Raw genomic sequence first — 14,603 nt, 5'->3', positions numbered from 1 at the left:
TAAAAATAATCATATGATCATAAAATGATAACTGTCCAAAGTCATATTTGATAACCCATATAATTTCTCGTGGTCCACGGTCGAAATTTGGCTGATCATAAAAACAAAATTGATCATAACTACTAAATTTTCGATGGCCCAATTTGATTTTACTCTCTTTTTCTTTTTCTCTCTTTCTGGGTCGTCATTTTAATGATTTAAGTTTGACAATAATGCTTTCATAAATTTAAAAAAACAAAAAATAAGAAAAAGAAAAAGCTGTGGATCGAGCAAAGAGGCGTCAGAAAAAAAATAATAATAATAATTATACTTCCTTCCCCTTTCCTCTCATAAAGTTTGTTTCTGTCAGATAAATATGCTTATTCATTAGTTAAAATTCACCAAATTTATTGATATTAAAAAAAAATTATATTAACACATAATTGACTTATTACTAACTTATTACAAGTTCAATAAATCTTTTTATAACCAAATTAATTTCATACGTCTTCACGCGTTAATGCACATGAGGAGATATATTTTTTTCACTGTTATAAAGGTAGTTTAGTTCGAAAAAATTATTTAGCCCACAAGGAGTTATTAATCAGTCAATTTAGGGTAAATATCAACTTTCATTCAACTTTTTTTTCTTCTTAATATCAGTAAATTCAATGAATTTGACTAATAAATAACTTATTTGTTAAATGAAAACAAACTTTAGAGGATGATAAATGTAATTTCCTAAATTATAAAAATTTACATACAATTATACCAAATTTAAAAAAAAAAAGAATGTAATTATCCGGAAAAAAAATTACAAAGAGAAAAAGGGTTGGTAATAATGGTTGGGGACAAAGCAAATTTTAGTATAATCAGCAGCGTAAAGGGCGGGAAATCATGTGATCATCATGATTTTTTTGATAATCATTGTACTTTGTCCTAAGGTTTGTCCACTTAGAACTAAAGCCATTGTCATGATCATCTTGATTAGACAATTTGTATGTATGAGACAAGAGCTGATTGGACCTTAGGGTTCCCATCCAAATCATCATCATATCTCTTGACATTTTTATCATAACATTTTTATTCTTTTTCTCAGAAAAAAATATATATTTCCGGTAAAATTAAAATATGCATTTATATTATTATTTTTTAGTTTCTTCAACATTTTAAGTGTAATAATTATCTTTTATATTATTTATTAGATGCGAGATGATATATTTGTTACCGTCTCCGGCTTCTTTATTCAAACATGTTATTTAGTTATATGATATAATTGATTACAATTATTATATTGAATAAAAAATAAATAAATATTAAAAATTTAAACACACACATCAAATTCACTACAGCGGCTAGTTCAGGTTGTCTGAATTGAGGCCAATAGGTTCAATTACTTACGAGTCGAATTCTGGGCCCATGATAGTTAAGATCAGCCCGTTAGGCCCATTGCTTTTCTAAATTGATTGTAAAAAAACTGACCCAAAAAATCTCTGGCCCATGAAGCTATGAAAGCTTTTCTGGTCTTGAGAAAAGAGAAGAGCAGCAGGAAATTCGGGAACTCCTATATATGCTTGAAGAAATATTTCTGCTACCTGCAAATTCAATAGAAAAACATATTCCTCCAATAAATGCTACATGTAACTCAACCACATTTCCTTTCTCGTTGTTAGTTTTTTCTTCTTTAAATTTTCATTGTCGTTGTTAATGGAGACGCTTGTGATGTTTGTATGCGTTGTGTTTGACAAAATTCCCAGCTGAAATGTGCCAGTAAGTATTGGTATATGTTTGAATGCAGTACAAAAAACCTTTGTATTATTTGGTTGTACTTATTTTCTTGTGAACTTGCTCTGTGTTTCTGGAATTATTGGTCACTTGTAATGTTTGAGAATGTCGTGGTTAGTGTTTAGAGATACTTGCGTTTGTTTCCATGTTCATATAGTGTAGTTGTCTTCTAGAAAATAGATTTTCAAGACGTTTAGCTGATATTTGTTTGTCTTACTTTCTAACTTTGCGTTTTCTTCGCCAGGCCATGATAAAAATCGAGGAATCATGTTTGATTGTGGAGCTGTCTTTCTTTACTTTTTCATGTGGTGACTATTTTGTTCCCTTCATGTTTGTTAGTAGTATTTCTTTGAAGTGTTGCTCAATCCACGATAAATATTAACAAGTGTGCTTTTTGGATTAAGGATCACTCTTAAATATTGTTATGCACTATGTGCTTAATTCATACATATGTAGTCAATGGATCAGAAGCTTTTTACCAATATGGTGGTCGAAATATGTACATATGATCCCTGTTTTGTTCTAAATTTGCTTGGGAAGTTATGATTCAGGCCATGGGCTGGTTGGATGTTTCTTCCGACAAATTATTCTGTAACCTTTTGTTTTATCACTTCAGTTTTTCTTAAATGTGAATCTATCCACGCTTTACAGATTTCTTTCCTGAAGCTGCTCATTGAATGTGCAAAAGGAAGCTGATTCAGGGGCAAAAAGATTTGTTTGTCTGTCCACCTAACTAGCGCTGAAGGGAGAAAGGATACAAGATGAGCATCTGGATGATACAACATCTACGTGGACAAGATGAGAACAGTAAGCCCAACAAGCGACCACCCAATCCTCCGACTAGTACAAAAATGCAAAACCTTAGATACCTTCAGAGAAATCCATGCCCAAATGATCACAACTGGCCTCATCCTCCACACTTACCCTGCCAGCCGTATTCTCCTCTTATCTTCTACTCTTGCTACCTTATCCTACACAATGACCATCTTCAACCAAGTCCCAAACCCAAGCATCTTTCTCTACAACACCCTAATTTCCTCCCTCACTCAGAAAGATCATGCTCAAGTTGCTCTTTCTCTTTATGATCAGATTCTCACTCACCCCAACCTCAAACCAAATAACTATACATTCCCATCTCTCTTCAAGGCTTTTGGGGCCCACCAATGGTTCAGACATGGCCAAGCCTTACATGCTCATGTCCTAAAATTCCTTTACACCCCTTATGACAACTTTATTCAAGCCTCATTGCTTAATTTTTATTCAAGATGTGGAAGAGTAGGTATTGGGAGATATTTTTTTGATCAAATTACAGAACCTGATCTAGCCACATGGAACTCTATACTATCTGCTTATGCTCGCAATTCTAGTGTCAGCTTTTTGGGTAATGCTGGTCATTTAGATGGAGATACTAGTTCATCACTGGAGGTGTTGAATTTGTTCAGCGACATGCAGAACTCTTTAGTGGAGCCGAGTGAAGTGACATTAGTGGCTGTAATTACTGCATGTGCTGACTTAGGTGCACTCAGTCAGGGAATCTGGGCTCATGCTTATATAACTAGAAAAAATCTTAGCATCAATCATTTCGTTGGAACCGCTTTAATTACCTTGTACGCAAATTCTGGCTGTCTTAGACTTGCTTGGCAATTATTCTACCAACTGCCTCATAGGGACACATTTTGTTTCAATGCCATGATTAGAGGACTTGCGGTCCATGGTCTTGGGCATCACGCTCTTGATTTATTTGAGACAATGAAGCAAGAGGGCTTCGTCCCCGATGATGTCACAATATTAGCTGTAATGTGTGCTTGCTCGCATGTTGGACTGGTGGATGAAGGACGCAAATATTTCGAGTCAATAACCAGCATCTATGGACTTGAGCCTAAACTTGAGCATTATTGTTGCCTTGTGGATCTTTTGGGTCGAGGTGGGCTCGTCAAGGAAGCTGAAGAAATGGTTTTTACCATGCCCATGAAGCCAAATGCAATTTTATGGAGGTCTTTACTTGGTGCCGCTAGAGTCCATGGAAATCTAGAGATAGGAGAAGTTGCATTAAGGAAACTAATAGAGTTAGAGCCAGAGACTAGTGGGAACTACGTGCTTTTATCAAACATGTACGCATGCATGAACAGATGGGATGATGTGAAGAGAGTTCGGCAGTTGATGAAAGATCATGGCATCGACAAAACACCTGGAAGTAGCCTAGTTGAAGTTGATGGATCAATGCATGAGTTCCTTATTGGTGACAGGAGTCATCCTCTTGCTGAAGATATATATTTAAAGCTAGAAGAGATGAACATAAAGTTACAAGAATACGGTCATCAGCCAAGAACTAGAGAAGTGTTATTCGACATTGAAGAGGAAGACAAGGAAGATGCTCTCTCATATCACAGTGAAAGACTAGCAATTGCTTTTGCTCTTATTGCATCTGATTCTTGTGCACCCATCAGGATTATAAAGAATCTTCGTGTTTGTGTCGATTGTCATTCCAGTACTAAACTTCTTTCACTGATATACAAAAGGGAGATTGTGGTTAGAGACAGAACCAGGTTTCATCACTTCTACAATGGCACTTGCTCTTGTTTGGACTATTGGTAGATAAAAATGTTGTTTTGTTGACAACTATTTGTTCCCCCCACCCACCACCTCTGTTGTCCAGTCAACTTGATGGGGGGGGGGGGGGGGCACGGTGGTGGCCGCGGCGGCGGTGGTGCTGGCGGCTATTTTTTTTTCTTAATCTTCTTTCTAATGAAGATAATGTAATCCCTAATGTGAGCTTTACTTCAAATTCAATAATAATAATATTGTTATTATTATTATGAAAACTATCTTATAGAGTTGATTGATGGCTTTTGACTGCCTTATTCGGCCAATTGAACTCCGTGACGTTCTTAGTTTTGTCATCGTATAATTTATTTTAGTCTAAATACAGATCATGTTGGTCAATGATTGAACCTTTGTCTCTTGCTTTTTCATATAAAATAATTCTTTATACAAACTAAAGTAGAACAATTTGTCTTTGCTATCACTTTTATTACTACCTAAGAATCTGGCCTCAATATAGGCAAGATTCAAGTTGAAGTACGTGTTTATCTTTTGTTTTGCCCTTTTGTGGGTTCTTTTGTGTGAAAGAAGAGGATTCGTGGAAACCACACAACAATGCATGAAAAGGGGCAATCAAACAAAGGTGTTCTCCAGAGTTGGTCGATTTTTACTATGTTAATATTTAATGGAACGCAAGGGTTAGATGTGACACACACTGATAAGATTGATCAATCTCCAGCAGTCTGGAATGACGTTATTGCCCTTGGTTTCCTTCTCATTTTCTTTCTTTTACCTAATCCTCCAACTCTAATTTAAACGTTTGGAGTTTCAGGTAATTTCACATACGAAATTCTATTGAATTAAAACAAAGATATGTGCACAGGAAAACAAATAGTAATTGTGAAAGAACTGTATTCAATTCAGATTTGATAAATCTTTTTTCCAAAAAATTACAACATATATGCTAACTCTTATCTAATATAATAATAAAAAGATTCTACCATAAACAAAAAAAGTATTCCATATCTTTAATTTCTATCTATTTTAAGTAAAATATACGGTGGTTTCAAAAGATATAACGCGACAGGTTAAAGTCATGTGACAGATGAAAAGTCAATGATGTAAACATCTTGTAATTCAGAGTGTGAAAATGATATACTATTTTGTGCAGTATACAAATTTCTATTTTTGGATAGAGAAAAGTTGAATTTGATTATAAAAGTGTTGACAACTATTAGATACTGATGGTGCAACATCAATTTTTTTTGTAAAAATAGGTTTCTTCTTCTTGATATGAAAAGATAAAGGAATAAAAAAATTTAAAAATAAAGAGATTTTGCTACAAAATGCAATGGATATTAAACACTTGCCTTAAAGGGTACTGCAAATCATGGTAAGTATCTTGTAAATCATTATTTTGTAATATATTTTGGCATTTGGGATTTGCCCAAATCCATATGAATTAGAGAGCAATTAGTACTTTTCCTTGTGTGTGATGTCCAGGTTCATCCCCCCTACCCTAACCTCCCTATTCAACATTATAAATTCCAACATCCTCAAATCCATCCAAACTTCACATGCCACTAGAATCCCACCATTCTGAATCCCACTTTTCTTTTCCAGTAATTTCCTAAAATACCCTCTTCCGCGATCACTTGGCATCTGAGAAATCCCCAAATTACCCCTGAGATTTACTTCATTATTCCCAGAACATAAATACTTTAGTACCTTAATTCCCAAACTACCTTCCTTAATTTTTTCCTTAATTCCTGAAATGCCCTTTTCTGTCTGAGTGCTAATACTATAATTGCACTCCAGGAAACCAGCACATAGCAGCACTAGGGAGGAAAATAAGAGAGGAAGAGAGCCAAGAATGGCAGCCATGGCTTCTCCTTACCTCAAAGCTTCCACCCGTCATCCTCATTCTTTCCCGAAACTACTCAAGACCCATCCCGCCTCATCCTTCAATCTTCGCCCACTCCCCACCTCCAGAACCCGACCCGCCACCCGGATTTCAGCTTCCCTGATCGACCCGGATGGCGGTAAACTTGTCGAACTTTTTGTTAAGGAATCAGAGAAACAGTCGAAACTTCAGCAGGCCTTATCCCTGCCCAAGATCAGGCTCTCGAAGATTGATCTTCAATGGGTGCACGTGCTCAGCGAGGGCTGGGCCAGCCCATTGAAAGGCTTCATGAGAGAGTCAGAGTTCCTCCAAACGCTTCATTTTAATTCACTCCGGCTCGAGGATGGGTCGGTTGTGAATATGTCGGTGCCCATCGTGCTTGCGATAGATGATGCCCAGAAGAACAGGATCGGGCCGTTCACTAGCGTGGCGCTTGTTGATGAGAAGGATGACTTGGTTGCTATTTTGAGCAAGTAAGGAAATTTAGCCATTTCGTTCTTTTGTTTCTTCCTTTTTTTAATTCTCTTTCTTTTCAAATAGAGTTCAAGAGGGACTTTCTGGATTGTAGATACCACACATAGTTCTTTCTATTTTGCTTTCTCTGTTTCTTTTCGGATTTCGTAGTATATCAGTTATCTATGGATTGCCATCGAATATGCTAATTACGGATTGCTTATTTCATTTAGACTACTGTTAATAGTTAAAATTTGTTCCTGCATGAAAGTTTTGGATTTGTTGTCTTGAACGGAGATGTGGTATTATAATTCGTCTGAATTAGGTAGAGATCTCTTTTCTTGCGTCGTTCTTGCTGCATTTTTTTATTTTGTGTATTGTGGAGTGCTTTGATTTTAATTTGGTTTTGGTAATGATAAAAACCGTATTTTTCACCAGCTTGTCTTCACTATATTAAGTTCGTGGGATGATATTTGCATGTGATACGTTTGTAATTAGTTATGTTGTCGTATCTAATCTGCCAAGAATAAATTATTGAATAATCCATCTGAGAAAGGTGACAGATAGTTAGAGAATCTTTCTGTAAGGATAAGAAAACATGATTTAGCAATTTGGTTGGATAAAGATGGGAGGTTTGTATTCTTTTGTCAAATAAATCTTACCAAGTGCAAGGTCCCACTTGTTGAGATCAGGAGTAAGAACAAAAATTCTGCATGTTAAATTTTCATCATATATTTGATGGGCTGATGCGGTTTAGGACAGTTCCTGTAATGCTTTCAGGTGGGAATAACATAGTTATGTTCATATAAAAAAGTGACTTGAATGTAATAAAACATTATTTCTGTGAGATTTGATGTTGATTCTGCATGCATGTCTGTTCTGCAATGGATGTGGACAAATGTTCCTAGCTGTAGCAAAGAGTTGAAACACACTGTTCTGTTCTGATAATAGGAAGTGATGGTATAGATTGAAAGTTTTGCACAAATACAAATTATTGGGAAGTGTTGAATGTATTGATGAACTTCTCTTTTCCTTTTTATTTGATTTTTGTGTCTAACTTTATTTTGCACATGTCTTATATATTGCTAAAATCTTTGGTCAAGATTATATTTTCTTCATTTTTATTCCTTCACCTATTCTATTCATTTGCCATTACTCTTATTTCCTTATATTCAAACATCTCTCTTTTGTGCTTTTTTGGTTTGCCCAAATGACAACATAGCTGCTTTTTCCTTTTATCTGTTGATGCAACAGTCATTCATTTGATAAACATTAATGTTTTGTTTCTTTTATTTTCTGAATTGTGACTCTAGGATCGAGATTTACAAGCACAATAAAGAAGAAAGAATAGCAAGAACTTGGGGTACCACAGCCCCTGGTCTTCCCTATGTTGAGGAAGCTATCACTGGTGCTGGAAACTGGCTGATTGGCGGTGATTTAGAGGTTATAAATCCCATCAAATACAATGATGATTTAGATCGCTTCAGGCTCTCCCCTGCCCAACTCCGAGATGAGTTTGAGAGACGCAATACGGATGCAGTTTTTGCTTTCCAGCTTAGGAATCCTGTGCACAATGGTCACGCTCTGCTGATGACAGATACACGACGTCACCTTCTTGAGTTGGGATATAAGAATCCAGTCCTCCTGCTTCATCCTTTGGGTGGTTACACTAAAGCCGATGATGTTCCTCTTAGCTGGCGAATGAGGCAACATGAGAAGGTTAGTTAACTTTCAACATTCACACTCTACAAACTATTAACTGGTCTGTGTTAGAGCATAAGATGGTTCATCTACATTTAATAGACTGAAAATGAATTAAAATACTGTATATTTAATTCAAGTCCGACTGGTAAAATCTTGTATGCATAGAATTGGATATATTTTGCATTGCTTTTGTAGTTTAATATGGCAATTAAAATTGGGGTAATATAGGCACCAACTACATGTTGCACCAGTCCTGAAACTGGTTGGTGCAAAACTAGCCATATGGTGTGCTAATATCTCAACTTTATGCTCTGGTTTTTTAGGTTCTTGAAGATGGCGTCCTGGACCCTGAAACTACAGTTGTCTCCATATTCCCATCGCCCATGCACTATGCTGGCCCCACTGAGGTACAATGGCATGCTAAGGCTAGAATTAACGCAGGCGCGAACTTCTACATTGTAGGGCGAGACCCTGCTGGCATGAGCCACCCAATTGAGAAACGAGATCTGTATGATGCTGATCATGGAAGGAAAGTGCTGACCATGGCTCCTGGATTGGAGCGGCTTAACATTCTACCATTCAAGGTACATAACTATCCCCTACATTTGGTGTTCATTGTGATGAAAAAGCTGAAGAATGACGATCTTATGACAAGGCAATAATATTAAAAAATTCATGCAGGTGGCTGCATATGACAAGTCACAGGGTAAAATGGCATTCTTTGATCCGTCAAGGGCTCAAGATTTTCTGTTTATATCTGGCACCAAGGTATGTACTTTAAACCTGGATATGTGGAAAGCCTACTTATGTTGGGAAAACCTTCTCTAACTGATTTTTTATGGGCAATTTCTTATGATATTTTGTTGATCGGCATGTTTGTTCCCCCAGATGCGAACGCTTGCGAAGAACAGGGAGAATCCTCCTGATGGATTCATGTGCCCTGGTGGCTGGAAAGTGTTGGTGGAATACTATGACAGTTTGGCTCCTGCTGAGAATGAGAGGGTGCCTGAACCAATTCCGGCTTGAAAATTATTACTTGTGTAATTATGATAGGGGAAACTTTACATGCTCCATACTTACCTCGTATGATGATTGCCTTGTAAAACTTCTCTTCTACCTCAATAATACTATTGAAGCTTGGTTACAGGATCAGAACTTTTGCCTCAAAATCTGTAATATATTGTCACAAATGACATGGAATTGATATCGTTGTGTGATATCAGCTTTCTGCTGGTTTGGAGAGAATGGATTTTTCTTTTCTGTTAGATTTGTATAGCTACAGGAAAAGCTGATTGAGTTGTCCATCTCACTGATTATCTAGTTTTGAGAATTTGACTTCAATAGCACAAGCCCAGAAGCTGATGGATAATGAAAGAAACTAATTTAAAAGGAAAAGAAATGACCCTTTAAGTAGAAGAATGTGATCATTTTACAATTGTTGATCGCTTGGGATGTTTTCCTGTGAGAAGCGAATAACACTCCCAATTGGATAAGTATGAGTAAGGGATCCATCGCTCAAGATAGAAAGTCAATTTCTAATCGTAACTAAATTTAAAAGGAAAAGAAATGACCCTTCAAGTAGAAAAATGTGATCATTTTACAATTGTTGATCGCTTGGGATGTTTTCTTGTTTTTTAAGTATTATTCAAAAATGTTGAATATCATCTGTGAGAAGCGAATAACACTCCCAATTGGATAAGTATGAGTAAGGGATCCATCGCTCAAGATAGAAAGTCAATTTCTAATCTAACTAAATTTAAAAGGAAAAGAAATGACCCTTTAAGTAGAAGAATGTGATCATTTTACAATTGTTGATCGCTTGGGATGTTTTCCTGTGAGAAGCGAATAACACTCCCAATTGGATAAGTATGAGTAAGGGATCCATCGCTCAAGATAGAAAGTCAATTTCTAATCGTAACTAAATTTAAAAGGAAAAGAAATGACCCTTTAAGTAGAAGAATGTGATCATTTTATAATTGTTGATCGCTTGGGATGTTTTCTTGATTTTTAAGTATTATTCAAAAATGTTGAATATCATCTGTGAGAAGCGAATAACACTCTCAATTGGATAAGTATGAGTAAGGGATCCATAACTCAAGATAGAAAATCAATTTCTAATCGTAACTAAATTTTTTATTTTTTTTAATTTCTAAAGAATGAAATTGAAGCAAAATAGATATTCAGCGATGACTTTGGTTTACTTTGATCGTTCGAAAAAAAGATTCATTCTCTTCATAAAAATTAAAAAATAGGAGGTAGAACTAATAAAGATCTCTTTTTAGATTCACCCCTAGCCTCATTCAAGAATGATTTTTGATTCAATCCGTATGAATTAATAAAAAAGACAAATCACTTAAAGTGAATAGATCTTCCCACTTGAGTCGTTGCTTTTCTTTCTGTTACTTCGAAAGTAGCTGCTTCAGCTTCAGCCCTAACTTCTATCTTTTTCTTCTTTTCTTTTCTACGTTTCGAATCAAAATTCAAAAAAGAAGAGTTGAGTAAATTAAAAACCCAAAGGAGATTCATGGCCAAGATGAAAGATGCAGCGAGTAACGGTGATTTTGCAATGTACCAGTTGTATCCGAAAAAGTGAATTGCTACTTATCAGAATACCAGAAAAATAAACTAAGGGTATATGTACTTTCAATAAAAATTGAATATACTATGACTAGAAAACCAAGCAGGTGCTGAGTATCTCTACAAGCCTCTGAGGTTCTTCAAACTGAGGTAACTAGTAAATGGTCTCTCTGGAACTGGTATGAACTTCACAACCCAACCAATTGGCCAAGATGCAGCTGCAACCCCTATACAAACTCCCCACTGCCCCCAATTCAGCCTCTCTGTGTCGGCAAACTTCTTCAAGAACTCCACCATCACCACTTGAAGAACCACAGTCACCACAATTATCCCCAGAAACAACTTGTTCCTATGTATTCCCTCAAAGACGTTTTTCTTTTCAAGCTTCCGTGCATTGAACTCATTGAATACTTGACATAGAACGAACGTGTTGAAAATCAGAGTGTCATTTACCTTCTCACTGACACCAAGAATTGATTCACCTTTGAACTGCAGTATCAAGAGAACTGCTATCTGGTAAAGGGCTTGTGCTAGTAAGTTCCTCCACATGACGTTGCTGATAAGTGGCTCAGTTCGTCCTACAGGCCTCTTCTCCATGAGCTCCTTAGTCGGTTTCTCTGTTGCAAGGGCTAATGCTCCCAATGTGTCCATTATGAGATTCACCCATAACAATTGTACTGCTGTTAGTGGTACTTCACCGGCTGAAACTGCTGCCACAAAGTTGATGACCAAAGCTGCAACATTTACTGTGAGCTGAAATTGGATGAATTTCTGAATGTTGTTGTAAACACATCTCCCCCACCTCAAAACTGTGGCAACAGAAGCAAAATTGTCATCCAAGATGACAATATCTGAACTTTCTTTTGCCACTTCAGTTCCCTGGATTCCCATAGAAAGTCCTATATCAGCTTCTTTCAATGCTGGTGCATCATTTGTGCCGTCACCAGTCACTGCTACGACATGGCCCTTCTTTTTCAGGCATTGCACCATTAGAAGTTTGTCAAAAGGAGATGACCTGGCCATCACACGGATTTTGTCGACTTTCTCCATTCTTTCCTCTTCTGTGTAGTTGCGGAATTCCACTCCTTCCACCACTGATCCATCGTTGGCCTCCTGATTAGGATGAAGAATTCCACACTCTGTGGCTATAGCTTTCGCTGTGAAAACATTGTCACCTGTTATCATCTTGATGTTAACACCTGCATACTGACAATCTTGCACTGCTTGCTTCACACCGGGACGACATGGATCTTTCAAGCCCACCAGGCCTAGAAGTGTTGACCCCTTCTCCTGAATCGTTTTGTGTTCATCATTTTCGCCCTCAGAAACCTGCTTATGGGCAAATGCAATACATCGAAGACTACTGGCAGCCATACCTTGAATTATTTGATCAAATTTTGTCCTTTCACAGTTGTTCAAAGCTTTCATATTTCCTTCCAAATCATAGTAATGAGAGCACATTGCAAGTATCATTTCAGCTGCTCCTTTCCAGTGTACATGGAACGTGCCGTCTTCAACTTTTTTCATCAGAATTCCACTTCTCTTTTTCTCTGAATTGAAGGCTTCCACGTGCAGGATTTCACAATCCCTTTTCACTGCCTCCATATCCATGTCCAATTCTAGCACAGCCCACGACAGAATTGCTTTTTCAGTTGGACTACCTGAGAATTCAAGTCCTGATACACCCGACTTGTAAACACTACCTGTAGTGTTAAGGCCAACGCCTTGGTGGAGCAATTCAAGAACATTACTCGCAATCACAGAATGGTTTTTTCCTTCTATGGATTCTTTTCCTTGCCAGAAATTTGTTACCTTCATTTGATTCAATGTAAGAGTTCCCGTTTTGTCTGTACATATAGTTGTAGCAGAGCCCATTGTCTCACAAGCGGAGAGTTTTCTCACCATAGCCTGGTCAGCCATCATTCTTTTCATTGAATAAGCAAGAGTAAGTGTGACTGCCAAAGGTAAGCCTTCAGGAATTGCAACAACTACAATGGTCACAGCAGCAGCAATAATTCCCACCACAGCATTGATCACATCATCAACCTTTGTCTTACTCCCATTGAACTCTTTATTCCCATTCTCATCTTCTGTATTCCCTGTGAAATAGCGCACCAAAAGCACGACAAGAACTAGAAAAGCTACGGCTAAACCAACCTTACCTATAGATGAAGTAAGCTTGTTGAGTCGCGCTTGAAGGGGAGTTTGCTCATCAGAATCCCTACTGATTGTGCTCATCATTTCACCCCAGGTGGTGCTCATTCCCACAGAAGTTACAAGCATTTTAGCATATCCATCAGCCACCTTAGTTCCGGAAAACAAGAATGGATTCTTTTCAAGATCAATCTCAACGTGATCACTCTCCCCTGTCATGCTAGATTCATCCACCTGTAAAGAGTGGCCATCTATGAACAATCCATCAGCAGGCACTTGATCTCCAATCTTCAAGCAAACGACGTCTCCTACAACGATTTCAAATATTGAAATCTGTTGCCTTCTGCCGTTCCTCACAGCTTCAACAAGAATATTATTGCTCACTTTTGCAAGCTTGTCAAACTGTCTGTTCTGCCTGAAATTACTGACAGCAGAAACCGAAATAACAAGGAAAACAGCAACAAATATGCTTCCACCATCGTACCACCCTTCTTTCGGCCCATGCTCCTTGATGCCAAATCCAAGGGAAAGTGCAGCACAAACCAACAGAATCAGAATTGTCGGATCCTTGAAAGCTTCCCACACAAAATGGAAGAAACTCTTTGTAGGCGGCTTACGGTAAGCATTTCTACCAAATGCTTCTTGTCTGGATTCAATATCTTCTGGATCACCCTTAATCCCACATTGCTGATCTGTATGAAGTGAAGAAGCAATCCCTTCAACTCCTCCAAATTCAGCCAATCGATCGACACGTTTCTCTTTGACAAGCTTAGTCAGGCTTGACTGATCAACACCAGAGAACAAGTGGTGTTCTTGGACAACATCAATAACAATTCTTGAAGATGTATCAGGTGAAATCTTTCTCCTGTTGCTGGAAATTTGATCAAGACTTGATGCTGTGATTCTACTTCTGGATTTGAAGCGAGAGAGAAAGGCCCTTGAACAATATATGGTAGCAAAAGCCAACTGCCATCTCTTTTTATTTTGCACGCTGACTTTGATCATGGAGTCATGCAAATCAGACAGCAGCTCCATGCATGACAAATTTCCAAGAACAATTGCAGACATCCTCAATATCAGAGAACTACAACTAGTAAAAGATTGTAAGATGAAGAAAATACAACGTTGCTGATTATGTAAGTACCGAAAAACAATATGAAACAATAATTCTGAGTGATCAAAAAGGGAAGGAAATCTGTGGGATTTTGACAAGAATTGAGATAGTCGTAACAAAAAAAGTTGGTGCAAATTGCAAAAGCGAATGTTTTTCCAATGACAAGTGAGGAATTGGATACCAATGGAGATGAGACCAGCAGCTGTTATATAGATTATGGAACCCAATGTGCTGTAAACGCATTGAGTACAGTTGGAATGATGATAACTGAAGAACTTGGGAATAGGGCTAAGTGAGTTTCGTGGAAGGTGTTTTGCAGCGTGGAGGTGGAATTTAACCGACTTAAAGAGTAATTAATGAAATCTCAGGGATGGGAATGGAATATTGCCCAAG

The 14,603-nt window shown here is 37.4% G+C and overlaps 3 protein-coding genes across 5 annotated transcripts; 2 read left to right on the top strand and 1 right to left on the bottom strand.

Annotated features, from left to right (window-relative positions):
• Positions 1-1,472: 1,472 nt before the first annotated feature.
• On the top strand, positions 1,473-4,589 carry LOC105171291 (Pentatricopeptide repeat (PPR) superfamily protein). 3 transcript variants are annotated; one of them, XM_088885622.1, is made up of 3 exons: positions 1,491-1,749; positions 2,009-2,072; positions 2,416-4,589. In XM_088885622.1, exon 3 carries the CDS (start codon positions 2,563-2,565, stop codon positions 4,357-4,359), a length of 1,797 nt encoding a protein of 598 aa, XP_088741748.1. In that variant the 5' UTR covers positions 1,491-1,749; positions 2,009-2,072; positions 2,416-2,562; the 3' UTR covers positions 4,360-4,589. The 3 variants fall into 3 exon arrangements, with proteins under 3 accessions (XP_011090655.1, XP_088741748.1, XP_011090654.1); XM_011092353.3 differs by lacking the exon at positions 2,009-2,072 and having other exon boundaries at positions 1,473-1,619; XM_011092352.3 differs by lacking the exon at positions 2,009-2,072.
• Positions 4,590-5,877: 1,288 nt separating this feature from the next.
• Positions 5,878-9,630, top strand: LOC105171289 (ATP sulfurylase 1, chloroplastic). Its single transcript, XM_011092351.3, has 5 exons — positions 5,878-6,681; positions 7,975-8,380; positions 8,689-8,949; positions 9,047-9,133; positions 9,254-9,630. Exons 1-5 carry the CDS (start codon positions 6,179-6,181, stop codon positions 9,389-9,391), a joined length of 1,395 nt encoding a protein of 464 aa, XP_011090653.2. The 5' UTR covers positions 5,878-6,178; the 3' UTR covers positions 9,392-9,630.
• Positions 9,631-10,906: 1,276 nt separating this feature from the next.
• On the bottom strand, positions 10,907-14,399 carry LOC105171288 (ATPase E1-E2 type family protein / haloacid dehalogenase-like hydrolase family protein). Its single transcript, XM_011092350.3, has one exon. The coding sequence runs from the start codon at positions 14,162-14,164 to the stop codon at positions 11,063-11,065; it is 3,102 nt and encodes a 1,033-aa protein (XP_011090652.2). The 5' UTR covers positions 14,165-14,399; the 3' UTR covers positions 10,907-11,062.
• Between the last annotated feature and the right edge of the window lie 204 nt (positions 14,400-14,603).

This window comes from Sesamum indicum, linkage group LG10 (genome assembly GCF_026168435.1).
Source record: "Sesamum indicum cultivar Baizhima isolate 11 linkage group LG10, ASM2616843v1, whole genome shotgun sequence".
Classification (NCBI taxonomy): domain Eukaryota; kingdom Viridiplantae; phylum Streptophyta; class Magnoliopsida; order Lamiales; family Pedaliaceae; genus Sesamum; species Sesamum indicum.
The sequence above is the reverse complement of the archived record's forward strand: the minus strand, read 5'-3'. Positions and strand labels throughout refer to the sequence as shown.

Coding starts and splice junctions, on each gene's coding strand:
- LOC105171291 (XM_011092353.3), top strand. CDS start 2,563: ATGAGAACAGTAAGCCCAACAAGCGACCACCCAATCCTCCGACTAGTA.
- LOC105171289 (XM_011092351.3), top strand. CDS start 6,179: ATGGCAGCCATGGCTTCTCCTTACCTCAAAGCTTCCACCCGTCATCCT. Junction 8,381..8,688: donor GAATGAGGCAACATGAGAAG/GTTAGTTAACTT, acceptor CTGGTTTTTTAG/GTTCTTGAAGATGGCGTCCT. Junction 8,950..9,046: donor TTAACATTCTACCATTCAAG/GTACATAACTAT, acceptor AAATTCATGCAG/GTGGCTGCATATGACAAGTC.
- LOC105171288 (XM_011092350.3), bottom strand. CDS start 14,164: ATGTCTGCAATTGTTCTTGGAAATTTGTCATGCATGGAGCTGCTGTCT.